The 12417-nt window shown below is 48.4% G+C and overlaps 2 protein-coding genes across 3 annotated transcripts in view; one reads left to right on the forward strand and one right to left on the reverse strand.

The window, feature by feature from the left end:
* The window catches only part of CPAMD8 (C3 and PZP like alpha-2-macroglobulin domain containing 8), a 50485-nt gene extending 48784 nt beyond the window's left edge, over window positions 1-1701 (forward strand). For both annotated transcript variants that reach the window (XM_032712052.1, XM_032712053.1), the window contains exons 42-43: window positions 1177-1356; window positions 1595-1701. In XM_032712052.1, coding sequence (XP_032567943.1) covers window positions 1177-1349 — 173 coding nt within the window. In that variant the 3' untranslated portion in view covers window positions 1350-1356; window positions 1595-1701. The remainder of the gene's footprint in view (window positions 1-1176; window positions 1357-1594) is intronic.
* A 4720-nt stretch (window positions 1702-6421) lies between these two features.
* Window positions 6422-8202, reverse strand: F2RL3 (F2R like thrombin or trypsin receptor 3). Its single transcript, XM_032712056.1, has 2 exons — window positions 8112-8202; window positions 6422-7500 (listed from the first exon to the last, which is right to left on the reverse strand). Exons 1-2 carry the CDS (start codon window positions 8200-8202, stop codon window positions 6422-6424), a joined length of 1170 nt encoding a protein of 389 aa, XP_032567947.1.
* Between the last annotated feature and the right edge of the window lie 4215 nt (window positions 8203-12417).

Raw genomic sequence — 12417 nt, forward strand, 5'->3', positions numbered from 1 at the left:
CACAAACATTTGGGGATGGGGGGAGTGGTTTGTGTGCAGCGGGAAACGCTGGCCTTTCCTCTTTGCTTTGACTCCAGGGCTGAATTCCTGGGAAGAGTGAGGCCTGTAATGTTAATTCCATCCCTGCTGGACAGCAATCATCCATTCATACAACCATCTCATGATCTGGCAGGTTCCCATATGGAGAAGGCCAGGAAGGAGTGAACACAGAGACTGACTCGGCTGTTGCTTTGGGCCGAGCGTGCTGCTGGGAGGATGTGGGAGGCAACAGGGAAGGTCCTTCAGATATTTTATTCCTAGAGAACAAACATTTTCAAAGGCCTTGATGAGTATTCTCCTAAAATAAAGCCAACTTTGTGGGGGTGGGGGACTTTTCCTCCCTGCAGTAACTCTGCTCCAGTGGTTGCTTTGTTTTGGATTAGAGTACACAGACAGCAAACAGGAAGGATGGGCAGCTGAGCTGGCTCAAGGAACAGTTTAGAAAACACGGACCTACTAATGTTCCTATAAGTTTTGTCTTGCAGTTCTGCCCTCTGGACAGTGGGCAGCCACCCACCCCAGAGGCACAGCCCATTTTGTGTGGGATCTGTGCTGTGAGAATGCCCTGCCAGTGTCTCAGGATGGACTGATAATGTATTTGTCTTACTGTGTACAGCCCTCAGGGTGACTGGTCCAAACTTCAGCACCTCGGTGAATTCCATACTAGAAAAGGAGACTTTCCCCTCCCTTTTTTCCCTCCTTTCCCCCTCTTTTTCCCTTATTTCCCCCCTTTTTCCCCCCCTCTTCCCCCCTTTATCCCTCCCTTCCCTCCGTTTTCCTTCTTTTCCCCCTTTTCCTCATTCCCCCCTTTTTTTCTCCTTCCCCCTTCTTTTTTTCTCCTTCCCCCTTCTTGTTTTCCTCCTTCCCCCCTTTTCCCTTTTTTTCTTTCCCCTTTTCCCACTTTTACCCCCTTTTTTTTTCCACGGCCCAGGTCTTATGGTCTTACACGGGGAAGCTGAAAAATCCAGTTTTGTAGCAGCTCTTCTCCTGGGCTGTGAGTTCAAGCAAACCCGTGCAGGTCCAGTGACACATGGCCTCACCCCTTCCTTCTCCTGTCATTCTCCCTCTCTGTGATGCACAATGTGATGCAGAAATGCAGTTCCTTTGGCTGAACTTGGACTCTGGTTCCCTCCACAGCTGAGGAAGGGCCCCCTCTCCACACAGACCTGTCCTACTACTCCTATGAGTACGACCCTGACCCCTTTGCTGCAGAACCCGATGTGTCTGAGGTGGAGGCAGAGCTGACAACAGGGCGCACCTTCAGGGAAGGGGATGGGATCCAGGGAGAGGTGACCATGGCAGAATGGTGAGCCCAGGTTAGTCATAAATCTTCTTTGAGACTCAACCTATCATGTCCTGGGTCAGATGTGTTTACTTCCTCAATAGGTGCATTTTTACATTTCCCTCTTTATCAAGGAATCCCTGGGAATGGGATCTTGAAAGGCTTTGTGGCTCCATCCCCAGCAGAACAATCTTTGAAGCTTTTCCCTGCCCAGCTCTGGCCATGTCTCCCCAAGACGCATAACTTGTTTTCACTGTGTTCTCTTTTCAACAGAAATCTATAATTTAAACCAAGAGAAGAGGCTCAGAATCAACTCCTGTATGAGTTTGTTCCTCCAGACGACCTGCTGCAGAACACAAACTGAATGATGAAATGATGACTACTTCCTGATGCCCTCAGAACTGTTGGCTTTGCTGCCCCATGGGGTGGATCTGGAACTCTAAGGGGGACACTCAGCATGATTTTTCTGTTGATTTTCCTGCCTTTTGTGCGTTCTCCTTGGAACCCTTCCAATGATGGGAGACCAATATGCTGTGCCCTCTAGGTGAGAAAAATAGGGGCTGGAATTCAAACCTATAGAGCATTTCCAAGTGTTTTCTCTGCTATCAGGATATACTGCAAGTGCCATTTCCTAGATACATTTAGAAGCTAAGTCCAGGCCTTGTGCTTAGCTGAACTGCTGTTTGAGGAAAGATGGCTGAGAAGTCTTTGCTCAAATTATAATAATAAAAATCAGTGTGTTTTGCTAATTATGACATAGCAAGAGGCTAATTATCTTCCCCAGCCCGTAAGTCTGCTGCACCCACAAGAGAGACACTTCCCTGTGGTTCCATGTTCAGAGAAGCTGTTGGGAGGTACATTTTACCAGAGAAAATTGGAATCTACTGCCAGGGCTGAAAGGCTCTGTGCCTGCCTTATGTCTGCAGGCCTCAGGTGGGAGTTTTCCAGCTCCAGCAGTGACAAGGATTAGGTGGGGGAACCCTCTTTGTGTTGCACTATGTGCTGATAGGGGCTGCTTGCAGCCTTCTCAGCCCTTTCCTCCTCGAACCTTGGCATGAAAATGAAGCTGACCGAGGCACAGTCCTTTTAAAAGTTTGCCTGACTTCACTAATCCCTTTTATTCTGCTCCCACTGGGATCCAGCACAATGGTTGTTCTGCTCATGGTACTCTCTACCCAGCCCAAGGTCTGCTGGCCAGTACCAATCCCTGGGGTCACAAGCTGGACTCCCTTAGTCTGACCTGCCCCAAGCAACGTGGCAAAACTAAAAACAAAAGCTTTGTGTTTCCAAAAGTGTAGGAGGCCAAGATTTTTTAGTTTCCCTTCCTGCCTGGAGCAGCATTGTTCTCCTTGGAGGAGTTACATGCAATTGCCTCTTGCAAAATAGTGTTAATATTTTATCTTACCACTTCTATTGTTACCAGGACCCAGAGCAGAGTGGAAACTGCTTTTGAGGGTGTTTATTGAATGGAAACAGAAAAAAGCCCAGCTCCATTCATTTTTAGGGCTTGTTTACGCAGGAACTATGACAAGAATATATCCCAGTATAGACATTCCATTCCAGAATAAAGGCAAGTTTATTCCAGAAAAATGTCCACATGGGGACAGACCAGGAGGTATCCCAGAGGTTGGGCATGTGTAGTTTCCAGTCTTTTTTGTTTGGGACCAGACATTTGCAGAATGTAGTTGACATGATAAAGGTCTGGGTCTTGAAGTTCCCAGAAATTTCAGAGCTGCTTTGTTGGCAAGTTTTTTCATGGCTGCTCCGAGCTCTCCTCACGGGATCTTGGCATGGCTGCTGCTCTGGGTGCCCACTGCTGCCCTGCTGAGGGGTTTGCCACGTGTCCTGGGTATGCAGGGGGGGGAGATCTGTCCTTCCTGTGTCTGCACAGCACAGTGGAAGCACTGGCGGCTGCATTCCTGCCTGGCAGGTAAATAAAGACCTTCAAACTAAATTCCATCTCCTGTAAGCAGCTGGCCTGGCTAGACACTGGTTATTGTGTACACACACAGAGTTGAGTCAATATTTATCCCCTGGGTAAATAACAGACCTACTGTGAGCTGCAACAGGATTTTTTTTTTCCCTTTTCTAAATCTCAAAGCTGCACAATACAAACCCTGCTCTTTGCTGGTTCAGGCTTCAGCTGTTTGGGGCTGTGAGTGTGGGAGAATGAGACAGTCACCCTGATAATGTCTGTGACTGGCTTCCCCTAAAAGTGGGGCCTAAGCTCTGGATTCTTCAGTCTCCTGTCCTCAGTCACTTTCTGGCTTGACTTTCCTGCTCTCATCCATTGCACATCTTTGTATATCCATTGAGAGATATTTGAAATAATTTTCCATTGCTTGGTCCTCTCACAGGTCCTTGGACAGTCAGACATCCCCCCTGGGGATGAGGAGGTGAAGGTGGGGAGTTTCAGCCAAGTATTAAACCTGACTTTCTTCACTTTCCTCAGGCTGTGGTACATGCAATGTCCTAATTCCAGATTCAGACACCTCCTTGTTTCTGCCAGGTAAATAATTCCAGGTGGTGGTGCCAGCCCATCAATCATAGCCCTGTCTGAGGGATCTGTGTGTGCCTGTGCACTCACCTGCTAGAGGCAGAGGAGTCTTGCTTCTGTTTTGCAATTCAAAGTAAACCCAGAGAGACCTGGGCCCTCAGAAGGCAAAGGCAGAGCAGCCTTAGAGCCGGACAGAGCAGTTCAGTGTGTGGGAGGTGATGGGACAGGATTTCTGGATCCTGACTTCATCTCCAGTGCTTCTCCCCACCTTTGGCACTTTCAGGGCAAGCACATCTGCTCTTGGCAGCCTCTGCCTCCGCCCACTCTTGCCACACCAAACCAGTTCCTTTCTGTACTGAAAAAAAAAAAAGTCATTTTATTTAAGGAATTGCATAAAGGAACCTGCACTTACACCATTGTGGTTGCCTTTCCCCTCTTCACAGGAGTAAAGGAGCTGGTCTCTGCTCTCTTCTTCTCCACCCTAGTTCATGGTCCCTCTGTCCAGAGCTTTCCCCTGTCCCACATTTGCTGTTCATGTTTCTTGTCATCGTCATTAATTCTTATCTAGGAAAAAATAATTCTAAATAATTTTTTCTCCATTCTTCAGCATCTTACTTGGAATACAGACACTCTTTAGGCGTGGGGCCCTGAGAACCACTCGATACAGCACAGCTGTATCAGACTCTAAGCTGTTCACAGGCTTTGGTCCAGTTCTCCCTCTGGAGCTAATCAGTCACACTCCTATCCCTGCGAGCACAAGGACATCCCAGCACTGAGAACTCAGGCCCCCGCTCTGTGCACATCAGCCAGTCATAGTTTGGAGTGAAGGATTGATTCTGTTTCTTTTTTTCACCGAGGAAAAGACCAACTGGGTGCTGGAAAGCCAAAACCAGCAAGGCCAGCAGGTTGTTTCTGCCTCAAAAACAAATTTGCCTCCCTGTCAGAGAGATGTTTCTCCTTTCCTTTCCCTGATGGTCTCTCACTGCAAAAGGAGAAAAGTGCCAGTGGGTTTGTAAGACACAAAAAAAGCTTCTTCCATTGAGTTACTGAATAGCTGCAGCAGTGCTAGTTATCAGTGATTGATGCTTCCAGTCCTTTCAAGGAGATTAATATTTATGTATTTGTAACTGTACATTATGCAGAGTAATCATTACCATGGTATTTATTTTAAAGCAATGGTTCCCTTGTTCTTTCTTGTCCTAGTGTTTTGGTCTTGCCTCTTTTCCTCCTTCCTAATAAGCCTCAGTAGAAAACAAATACCAGAAGAATGTTCAGCTTGCTTGGAGAACATCATTGACATACCAGCACTTGCTTTGCTGACTGTTGCCATTTAATGCACAATAACCTGGTTTTCATTATTGTGAATAGAGCAACTATTTAGAAAAACCTCAGCTTAGGTTGGGTTTGTGGTTTTTTCACTACCTGCTGTTTCTGAGTCCCCACAGCCCTGGATGCGCCAGGGCTCCTGATCAGCACCTGGTGCATCCCCTGCACCTGGAGACCGGCTCTAGTCTTTCACCTGCCCTTTGCCCCTCCCCCCCCCCCCAGGTACATGCAAGCAGTTCTCTGACCATTTTTGTTTTGTTCACACAAATCTTAGCACGTCTGAGTCCAGAAAAGTTTGGTTTGGATTCTGATAAATATTTTATTAAAAACTTATTTTAAGACAATCTTGTCTGCCTCTTTTTATTCATGCTGTCAAGTCTGTACCAGGAAAACAAAAAAATTCAGGAACTTTAAGGAGAGTTATTGTTCATTTTCTACCTTGCTTCTTACTGGGCCTATGCCCCAGTTGTGTCTGAGAGATGAGCCTGCTGCAGTTTGATAAATATGGTGAATTTGCAACAGATTCCAATAAGCAACAAGCCTGAGCATCTCTTTCAGCTTTTCGTTGTGGGTGACATTACATAAAAGAAGTATGGAGTCCTAGAGCAAGAGCTTGCTCAATTCCTACTTTTATATTGCCCTTCAAGAGACATCATTTTTTTTTAAAATCTATTAATACAATCTTTGCCCCAAAGAAATGATGGATGTCAAGGGTCATTTGCAAAAACAGGGATGAGTGAACGGGATTTCTGCACTTTTTACCTACAATGAGCTGACATTCCTGTGGGGTTGCTTATGAATCAAGCCAAGAATGTCTTTCCTAGAAAAACCATTCTCTTGACTGTTTCAGTCCAGGAGAGTATCTTTTGAAACTTTTGAATCTTTTGAAATTTAGAAATTTGGTTTTGCAATGCCTGGTCTTTTTCAGTTTTAGGTGAAGGGAATATGTGTTTAAGGAGCAGGAGCAGAGCTAGAAGGCAGAGAGCAATCAGCTGGCAGGGTCAGAAAAAGCAGCCCCGGGTGCAGCAGCAAGAATATCCCTGGTGATACCTGACCAGGTGAGAAGCTGCAGTGTCTCAGTAGTTGATGTATGAGTTCAGCACTAAGCATCTCACACCACAAAGAATCCCACAGCCCAGGTTTATTCACTCTTTGCTGTGCAGACAGGAAAAAGGACTTGGTTCCTGGATGAAACTTGTGGAATTCCAGTGTTGTCTTCCTCTTTACCCCCACTGTGTGTTGGGAGTACCTTGGGAGCGGGAGCTGGGTTGGGGGCTTTACACCAGGGACTGTTTGGAACGGGGGAGTGTTTCCTTGGAGAACTTGGAGGTCTTCAGGGAAGTGCTGTTTTGCTTGCTGCTCCTGAAGAACCTTTTCCTGACCTTATCCCTGAAGTCTTCTGACACATAGTAGTAGACAAAGGGGTCAACACAACTATTGCAGGTGCTGATGGCCAGGCTCACCATGTAGCTGATGTAGAGCTTCCCGTACAGCCTAGAGCAGTAGCTGGAGTAGTGACCCAAGAGCAGAACGTTGCTGGGAGTGTAGAAGGCCACGAGGGTGAACACCACGAGCGCCGTGAGCTTCATGGGGTAGGAGTAGCGCTTCCCCCCGTGCAGGAGGACGCGCAGCACGGAGCAGTAGCTGAACAGCACCACCAGCAGCGGCAGCAGGAAGGCACAGGCGATCAGGCACATGAAGTAGTAGAAATAATACCCGTCATCCTCATGCCTGGGCAGGACGTCGTGGCAGAGGGTGAGGTCTGCCCCGAGCAGGGGGTAGGACTGCTGCTGCAGGGCCAGGGGCAGGATGAGCACGGCCGAGCAGAACCAGACAGTGACACAGGTCCAGGCAGCAAAGGCAGGGGTGCGGAAGGCACGGGAAGAGAAGGGATGGACCACAGCCAGGTAGCGGTCCACGCTGATGCAGGTGAGCAGCAACACCGAGCAGTACATGTTCCCGTAGAACAGAGCCGTGGTGAGCCGGCACAACCCTTCCCCGAAGGGCCAGTCATTCCCCAGGAAATAGTAGGAAATCTTGAAGGGCAGTACCAACACGAGCAGCAGGTCTGCAGCAGCCAGGTTCATCAGGAACACGGTGGAGGTGAGCCTCTCTGCCCTGGTGGCCAGGACGTACAGGGCTAGCCCGTTGGAGGGCAGCCCCACCAGGAACACGAGGGTGTAGAGGGCAGGGATGAGGCGCACAGTGAGGGTGCTGCCCAACTGGGAGTGTGTGACCTCGGGGATCAGCAGGTATGTGATGTTGTTCACGGTGGCCTTGTCCCCAGGGATGGCTCGGGGACACGGGGTGGTCTCTGGAGTCTTGTCCTGGTCGTTGGTGCTGTTCTGAGAGTAATCTGAGAGACAAGGCAGCCTGTTATTCACTCATCCCCAGTGCTCAACCCAAAGGCTGCTCTTTGCCATTTCTATTGGGACCCCTGGAACTGGCAGTACTCTGGAAAGACTGGTTTGTGGTGGGCAGAAAAAACTTGGCTGACAGACTGAGTTGTGCAAGAGTCACCTCAGCAACGTCTCGGAGAATGGACCCAATTCCTTTGCCATGTGGTTTCCCACAGCTCACAAGTGACTGTGGTGCTGTACAACCATCAGCAGGTCTGGGAGGCCAGAGAGCAATTCCTCTGTCTGGCTTTCACAAGAATCTGAAAGTCTGGAGCCATTCCAGTGTAGTCATTACTGTGGGAGTCTAAATTTGGCTTTCAAGTGCTCTGTTTTACTGCTCTGTTTTTTCTTTCTCTTTCTAGTTTCTTCCATCCCAGCTTCCTTCTCTGCCATATCACCTCTGTCACCTCCTGTCACCTCCTGCTTCAGCTAGAGCCTGCACAAAGCTCAATCAGAGTGTGCTGCCACGTAAACTCATTAAAAAATGAGTTTTCAGGGATCTTATAAAGGTACCAAACACCCAGTACTTCAACAAACAGCAATTTTTCACCCAGAGACACACACTCACCGTCGTAGTCCTGAGAGGTCACACGGAGTCCCCAGAAGGCACAGCACAGTAGGAGCCTGTGAGACATCCACCCATTCCCAAGGTTCCCCATCCTGGTGCAGGATCCAGTGCCCCACTGCAGTGTCAGAGCTGTATGGGAATCGCAACACCAGTGACCCTGCTTACGCATTTCCTTTGGTTAGTCCTTAACTCACGGAAGCAAGAGGCAGATCCCGGAATGATGAGGCTTTGGGGGCTGTCAGAGCCTGCCCTGCCCAAGCAGACACAAGCCCAGTGTCCCAGGGGGACTGGGAGGGGCATAAGAATCTAGATCCGAAGTGTACCAGGGCTGTACTTCATCATCAGAGCTCGATGATGCCTCGAGTGACTCACTTGGGTCTCCTTCCTGCTCCGGGATACTCTTGGAAAGCATCCTTCCCCCACAGAGACCCAAATGGCTCTGGGGGAGATCCAGATCTTTTCCCACGTGCTAGTTCATAGTGTTCTCTAGTCTCACAAAGAGGAAGATATCAGAGCTGAGGATCAGACAGACCTCCCCAGCTCCCAGGGATTATACGGGGGTCTTGCAGACTCGTGGTCTGGCAGTTGAAGGTTTTTAGTGTCAGCCTTGCAGCCTCCAGACCAGGCTCGACCCTTCAGAGGTCTACTCCTTTATTTCTGCTCCTGCTCCCTGACTAAACAGGGGGTGAAGCTCCTACACCTTCTCAATTTTACTGCAGAGGGTGATTAAAAGTATTCTGGGTTGGAGTTATTTGTACTTGAAAGAACCAGCAGGAGCACCATGCCATACCAAAGGCAAGTGGCAAAGTGAGGGAGACACTTGTGCTTCCTCTGATAAACCTGAACAGGGAGAGCAGCTCCATCCAGCAGGAAAGGGGCCTAAGAGCAGCTCAGGAAATCCCTGCAATTGGGTAGATAATGGTGAGTTCCAGTCACTCTTGCCCCAGAAAAGCATGTTTCCCAAAGCTGTGTAGTTCCACCCTGGAGTACTGAGCTCTCTCCCTGGGTTTGGAGCTCAGAGCAGCATATGGAGCTGCCGCAGACCTGCTGGTTGTACCCAAAGGACTACTCAGATAATGCTGGAAGAGGCACTGGCAGATGTTACCTGAGCCTTTAAGATCCTTTGCTGCCTGGTTCCCCTTCTCTAACCCCTTGAACAAGTCCTTTCTGTGCTCTGCCCTGCACAGCAGCACTGGGAAGCTTCCAAATCCTCTCTCATCTCCTTTGTTGGAGCCCAGTGTGGTCAGCAAGCTGATGGGCCAATGGGACAGTGTCTCATGGATGGAGAGGGTGCTGGTTTTTAGGTTCTTGCTCTTCAGTCCTTGCCTGGCTCTGCAAGGGAGGAAGGAAAGAAGCTGGAGCCCAGCAGTAGGAACTGTAAATTTGGTTTGGTAACCTGAGGAGCAGCTTGTTTCTTTCTCCTCAGCTTATGAATGGCCTTCTTTAAAGGTTGCAAATCTGAGCCTGCCTGATGTTTGATGAGATTCTTCTATTCCAAGGAGAAAATGATCCTATTTCCTTTGCTTTCACCGTATTCCCACATCCTTGTGCCGAGCGTGTCAAGAGGTGGAGTTCCACTGGCAGGAGAGGGAAGATACAATATTAGATGTTTTGCTTTTGTGATTCTCTCAGGATTTATGAACCATTACAGAATGACTCATGTGGCCACATATTTTCCATGCCTCAGCCAGGATCCTTTCCATGCTCTCTATGCAAAAAATTATCCATAATCAGGTTCAGATAGTGTGCAAATCACAGCCCTGCTTCCTATAGTCAGGTCTCTGGAGTGGAGCACAGAGAGGTTACTCATCACTGTATCCTTCATTTTTCAGATGCTGTGTGATCTTTAGTGATTGCCTTAGATGCAGAACAGCTTGCTTGAAACTTCCAGTGCCAGAGGTTTGTCACGGCTGGTTAACATCTCTTTAAGTCGTGTGATCCTTGCCCTGCGGGGTAACAACTTGGTTTTCAAGTAATTCATTGTGCAATAGATCATCTCCTGGGAGCTGGCTCTTTTTTATTCCACGGCTCTGAACCCAAAAGATGTAATGCTGGAATACAGGTTGGGGATTTGAAAGCTCAGAGGGAGGGCAGGAACACCACCTGGCCTGTCCCATTTATCTTTAAGGTTTGGAAGAGCAAACTGTGGTAGGGAAATGATGGGACTCTGTTCCAGCAGCTCCAGTGGGTTCCTGAGCTAAAGACAGCAGGTGAGAGGACAGAAATCTCGGGGCAGAGAGTACCTGTCCCAGGCTGAGCTTGGGTTTGAGATGGAGACATGAGAGGCAACAGCTCTGACTTGACACCAGCAACACAAGGCATTTCCACCCTCACATGGATGTGGAGCTAGCTCTGCCAGTCCCACCACTCGTTGTGCAGCATCTGAGCCCTCAGAGCCACAGGGCACAGAAACACCCACTGACTGCTGGAATGGAAATGCTGGTCCCCTGGCCCAGGCTCCCCCATCCCAGAGATGTCTCTGCAGGCTCTGGTAAGTACAAGATGCCTTCACTCCCTGGACACTCTTCCTGACTTTTCTAGCACACCAGTTCCCCTCCTCCTCACTCTGTCAGGTCTCTGCCATCACCCTGAGACTCTCCATGGCTCCAGGGAATCTCCCTGCCTCTCTTTTCTGCTTATCCCAGCTTTCCTGTTCCACTGGGATCCCACCCAATCTTTTCCCTTGGTTATTCCACACATTCTCCTCACCACTTGTCAGCTTTACACTGCTGTAAGTTTTGAGGAGACTAAGTTTTTTCAGAACTACTCTTCTGCTTGCTTACAGTTTTCACTTCACAGTGTACTTATGAAGACATTTTTCCAGGATTATTTGAAGCTTATTAACATCAGTGCAACCCATTGGATGTTCTGGAATTGCTTCTTTTGGTTCTTTCTCAGTAAGATAGACTTTAATTTGGTCTTTCAATTGGTAGAGCATACCCTTAGTTTCATTAAGGTTCTAATCCAGAGGAATGGCTAAAACTCAAGGAAAAACTCAACTCATACTTTCACACACAGTTCTAGACTCTCTCACTGATTCACAGCCCTGACTCTCTTGTGCATCACCGATATGGCAATGTTAAAAAAGTCCTGAAATATTAAATATTGAACTCAGGTACTCCCTTTAGCAATTCTGAAATCAATTGCAAAAACCATGAATTCTTATCCCATCCTGCAACCCTATTTTTAAGCTGTTTGTCAGTGCCAAATCTGTCCTTGCTGAGACCTCCAACTGCTCTTGGGTGATGTCACATCCGGCCACCCCTACCCTCGAGCACAGGGAATGTCCTCTTTGTGAGAAGGCCAAGATCTCTGTGAGAACACTTGTGTAAAGTGGGCTATGTCCTCTGAGACCCCACCACCATTGTTTTAATCAAATTATTCTGTGCAATTTATGCATCAGAAGGTTGTTATTGGGAGAACAACAGTTTGTTTCTCTGTGAGGCTGCATAGAAAGCAGAGCTGCCTTTTGTTATGGCAACGGAAGTGTTGGGGATGATGTAAAGGAAACTCCTATCAGCTCTGGGTCACATAGGCTTAATTTGCAAAAATCTACTCATTCATTTGTTGTGCAGAGCTCACAGGGAACATAGTTAAACATCTAATTACCCAGGAATTTGGGGAGGTTGAGGGAAAGGCCGGTAGAGGGTTATTTTCACAGTTGCAGTTCTGTTGCCTTAACCTGTAGCAGATGTTCTTATGGGTTTCAGAACTGGGATCGGGTACTTTTTCTGACGGTTTGTTGTGTTGAGTGTGTGAGTTCCTGGGGGGCCAGGCCTGGGCCAGTTTTGTGACTCAGCTCTGTGACAAAGGTGTTGCTGTAAATAAACCAAGCTGCAAGATGCTGCTGTCTGGCAGGACACAAATAACCTGAGCAGGAAGGGACTCACAAGGATCATTCAGTCCAACCCCTGTCCCTGCCCAGGACACTCCAACAATCCCACCCTGTCCCTCAGAGCATTGTCCAAATGTTCCTTGAGCTCTGGCAGCCTTGGGGCCAGGAGAGCCTGTTCAGTGTCTGACTACCCTCTGGGAAAAGAACCTTTCCCTAATATTCGTCCCAAGCCCCCTGACACAGCTCCATGCTGTTCCAATCTTTTCTTTTGAAACCTCTCTCTGCGCGGAGCAACTGTGCCACCCCATGGACTCCCCACTCCCCTCCAGCCATAGGCCTGGGTTCCAACAGCGATTCTGGCAGCACAGATGTGGGATCCTGTGTGGGAGCTCCACTGGAGGCTACTTGCAGGAAACATATTTCCCTTTCTCCTTAGCAAGTGCTCTGCTTATACCCTCACTGAACACTGGC

The sequence above is a fragment of the Chiroxiphia lanceolata genome, chromosome 27 (assembly GCF_009829145.1).
Source record: "Chiroxiphia lanceolata isolate bChiLan1 chromosome 27, bChiLan1.pri, whole genome shotgun sequence".
In the NCBI taxonomy this organism is placed as follows: domain Eukaryota; kingdom Metazoa; phylum Chordata; class Aves; order Passeriformes; family Pipridae; genus Chiroxiphia; species Chiroxiphia lanceolata.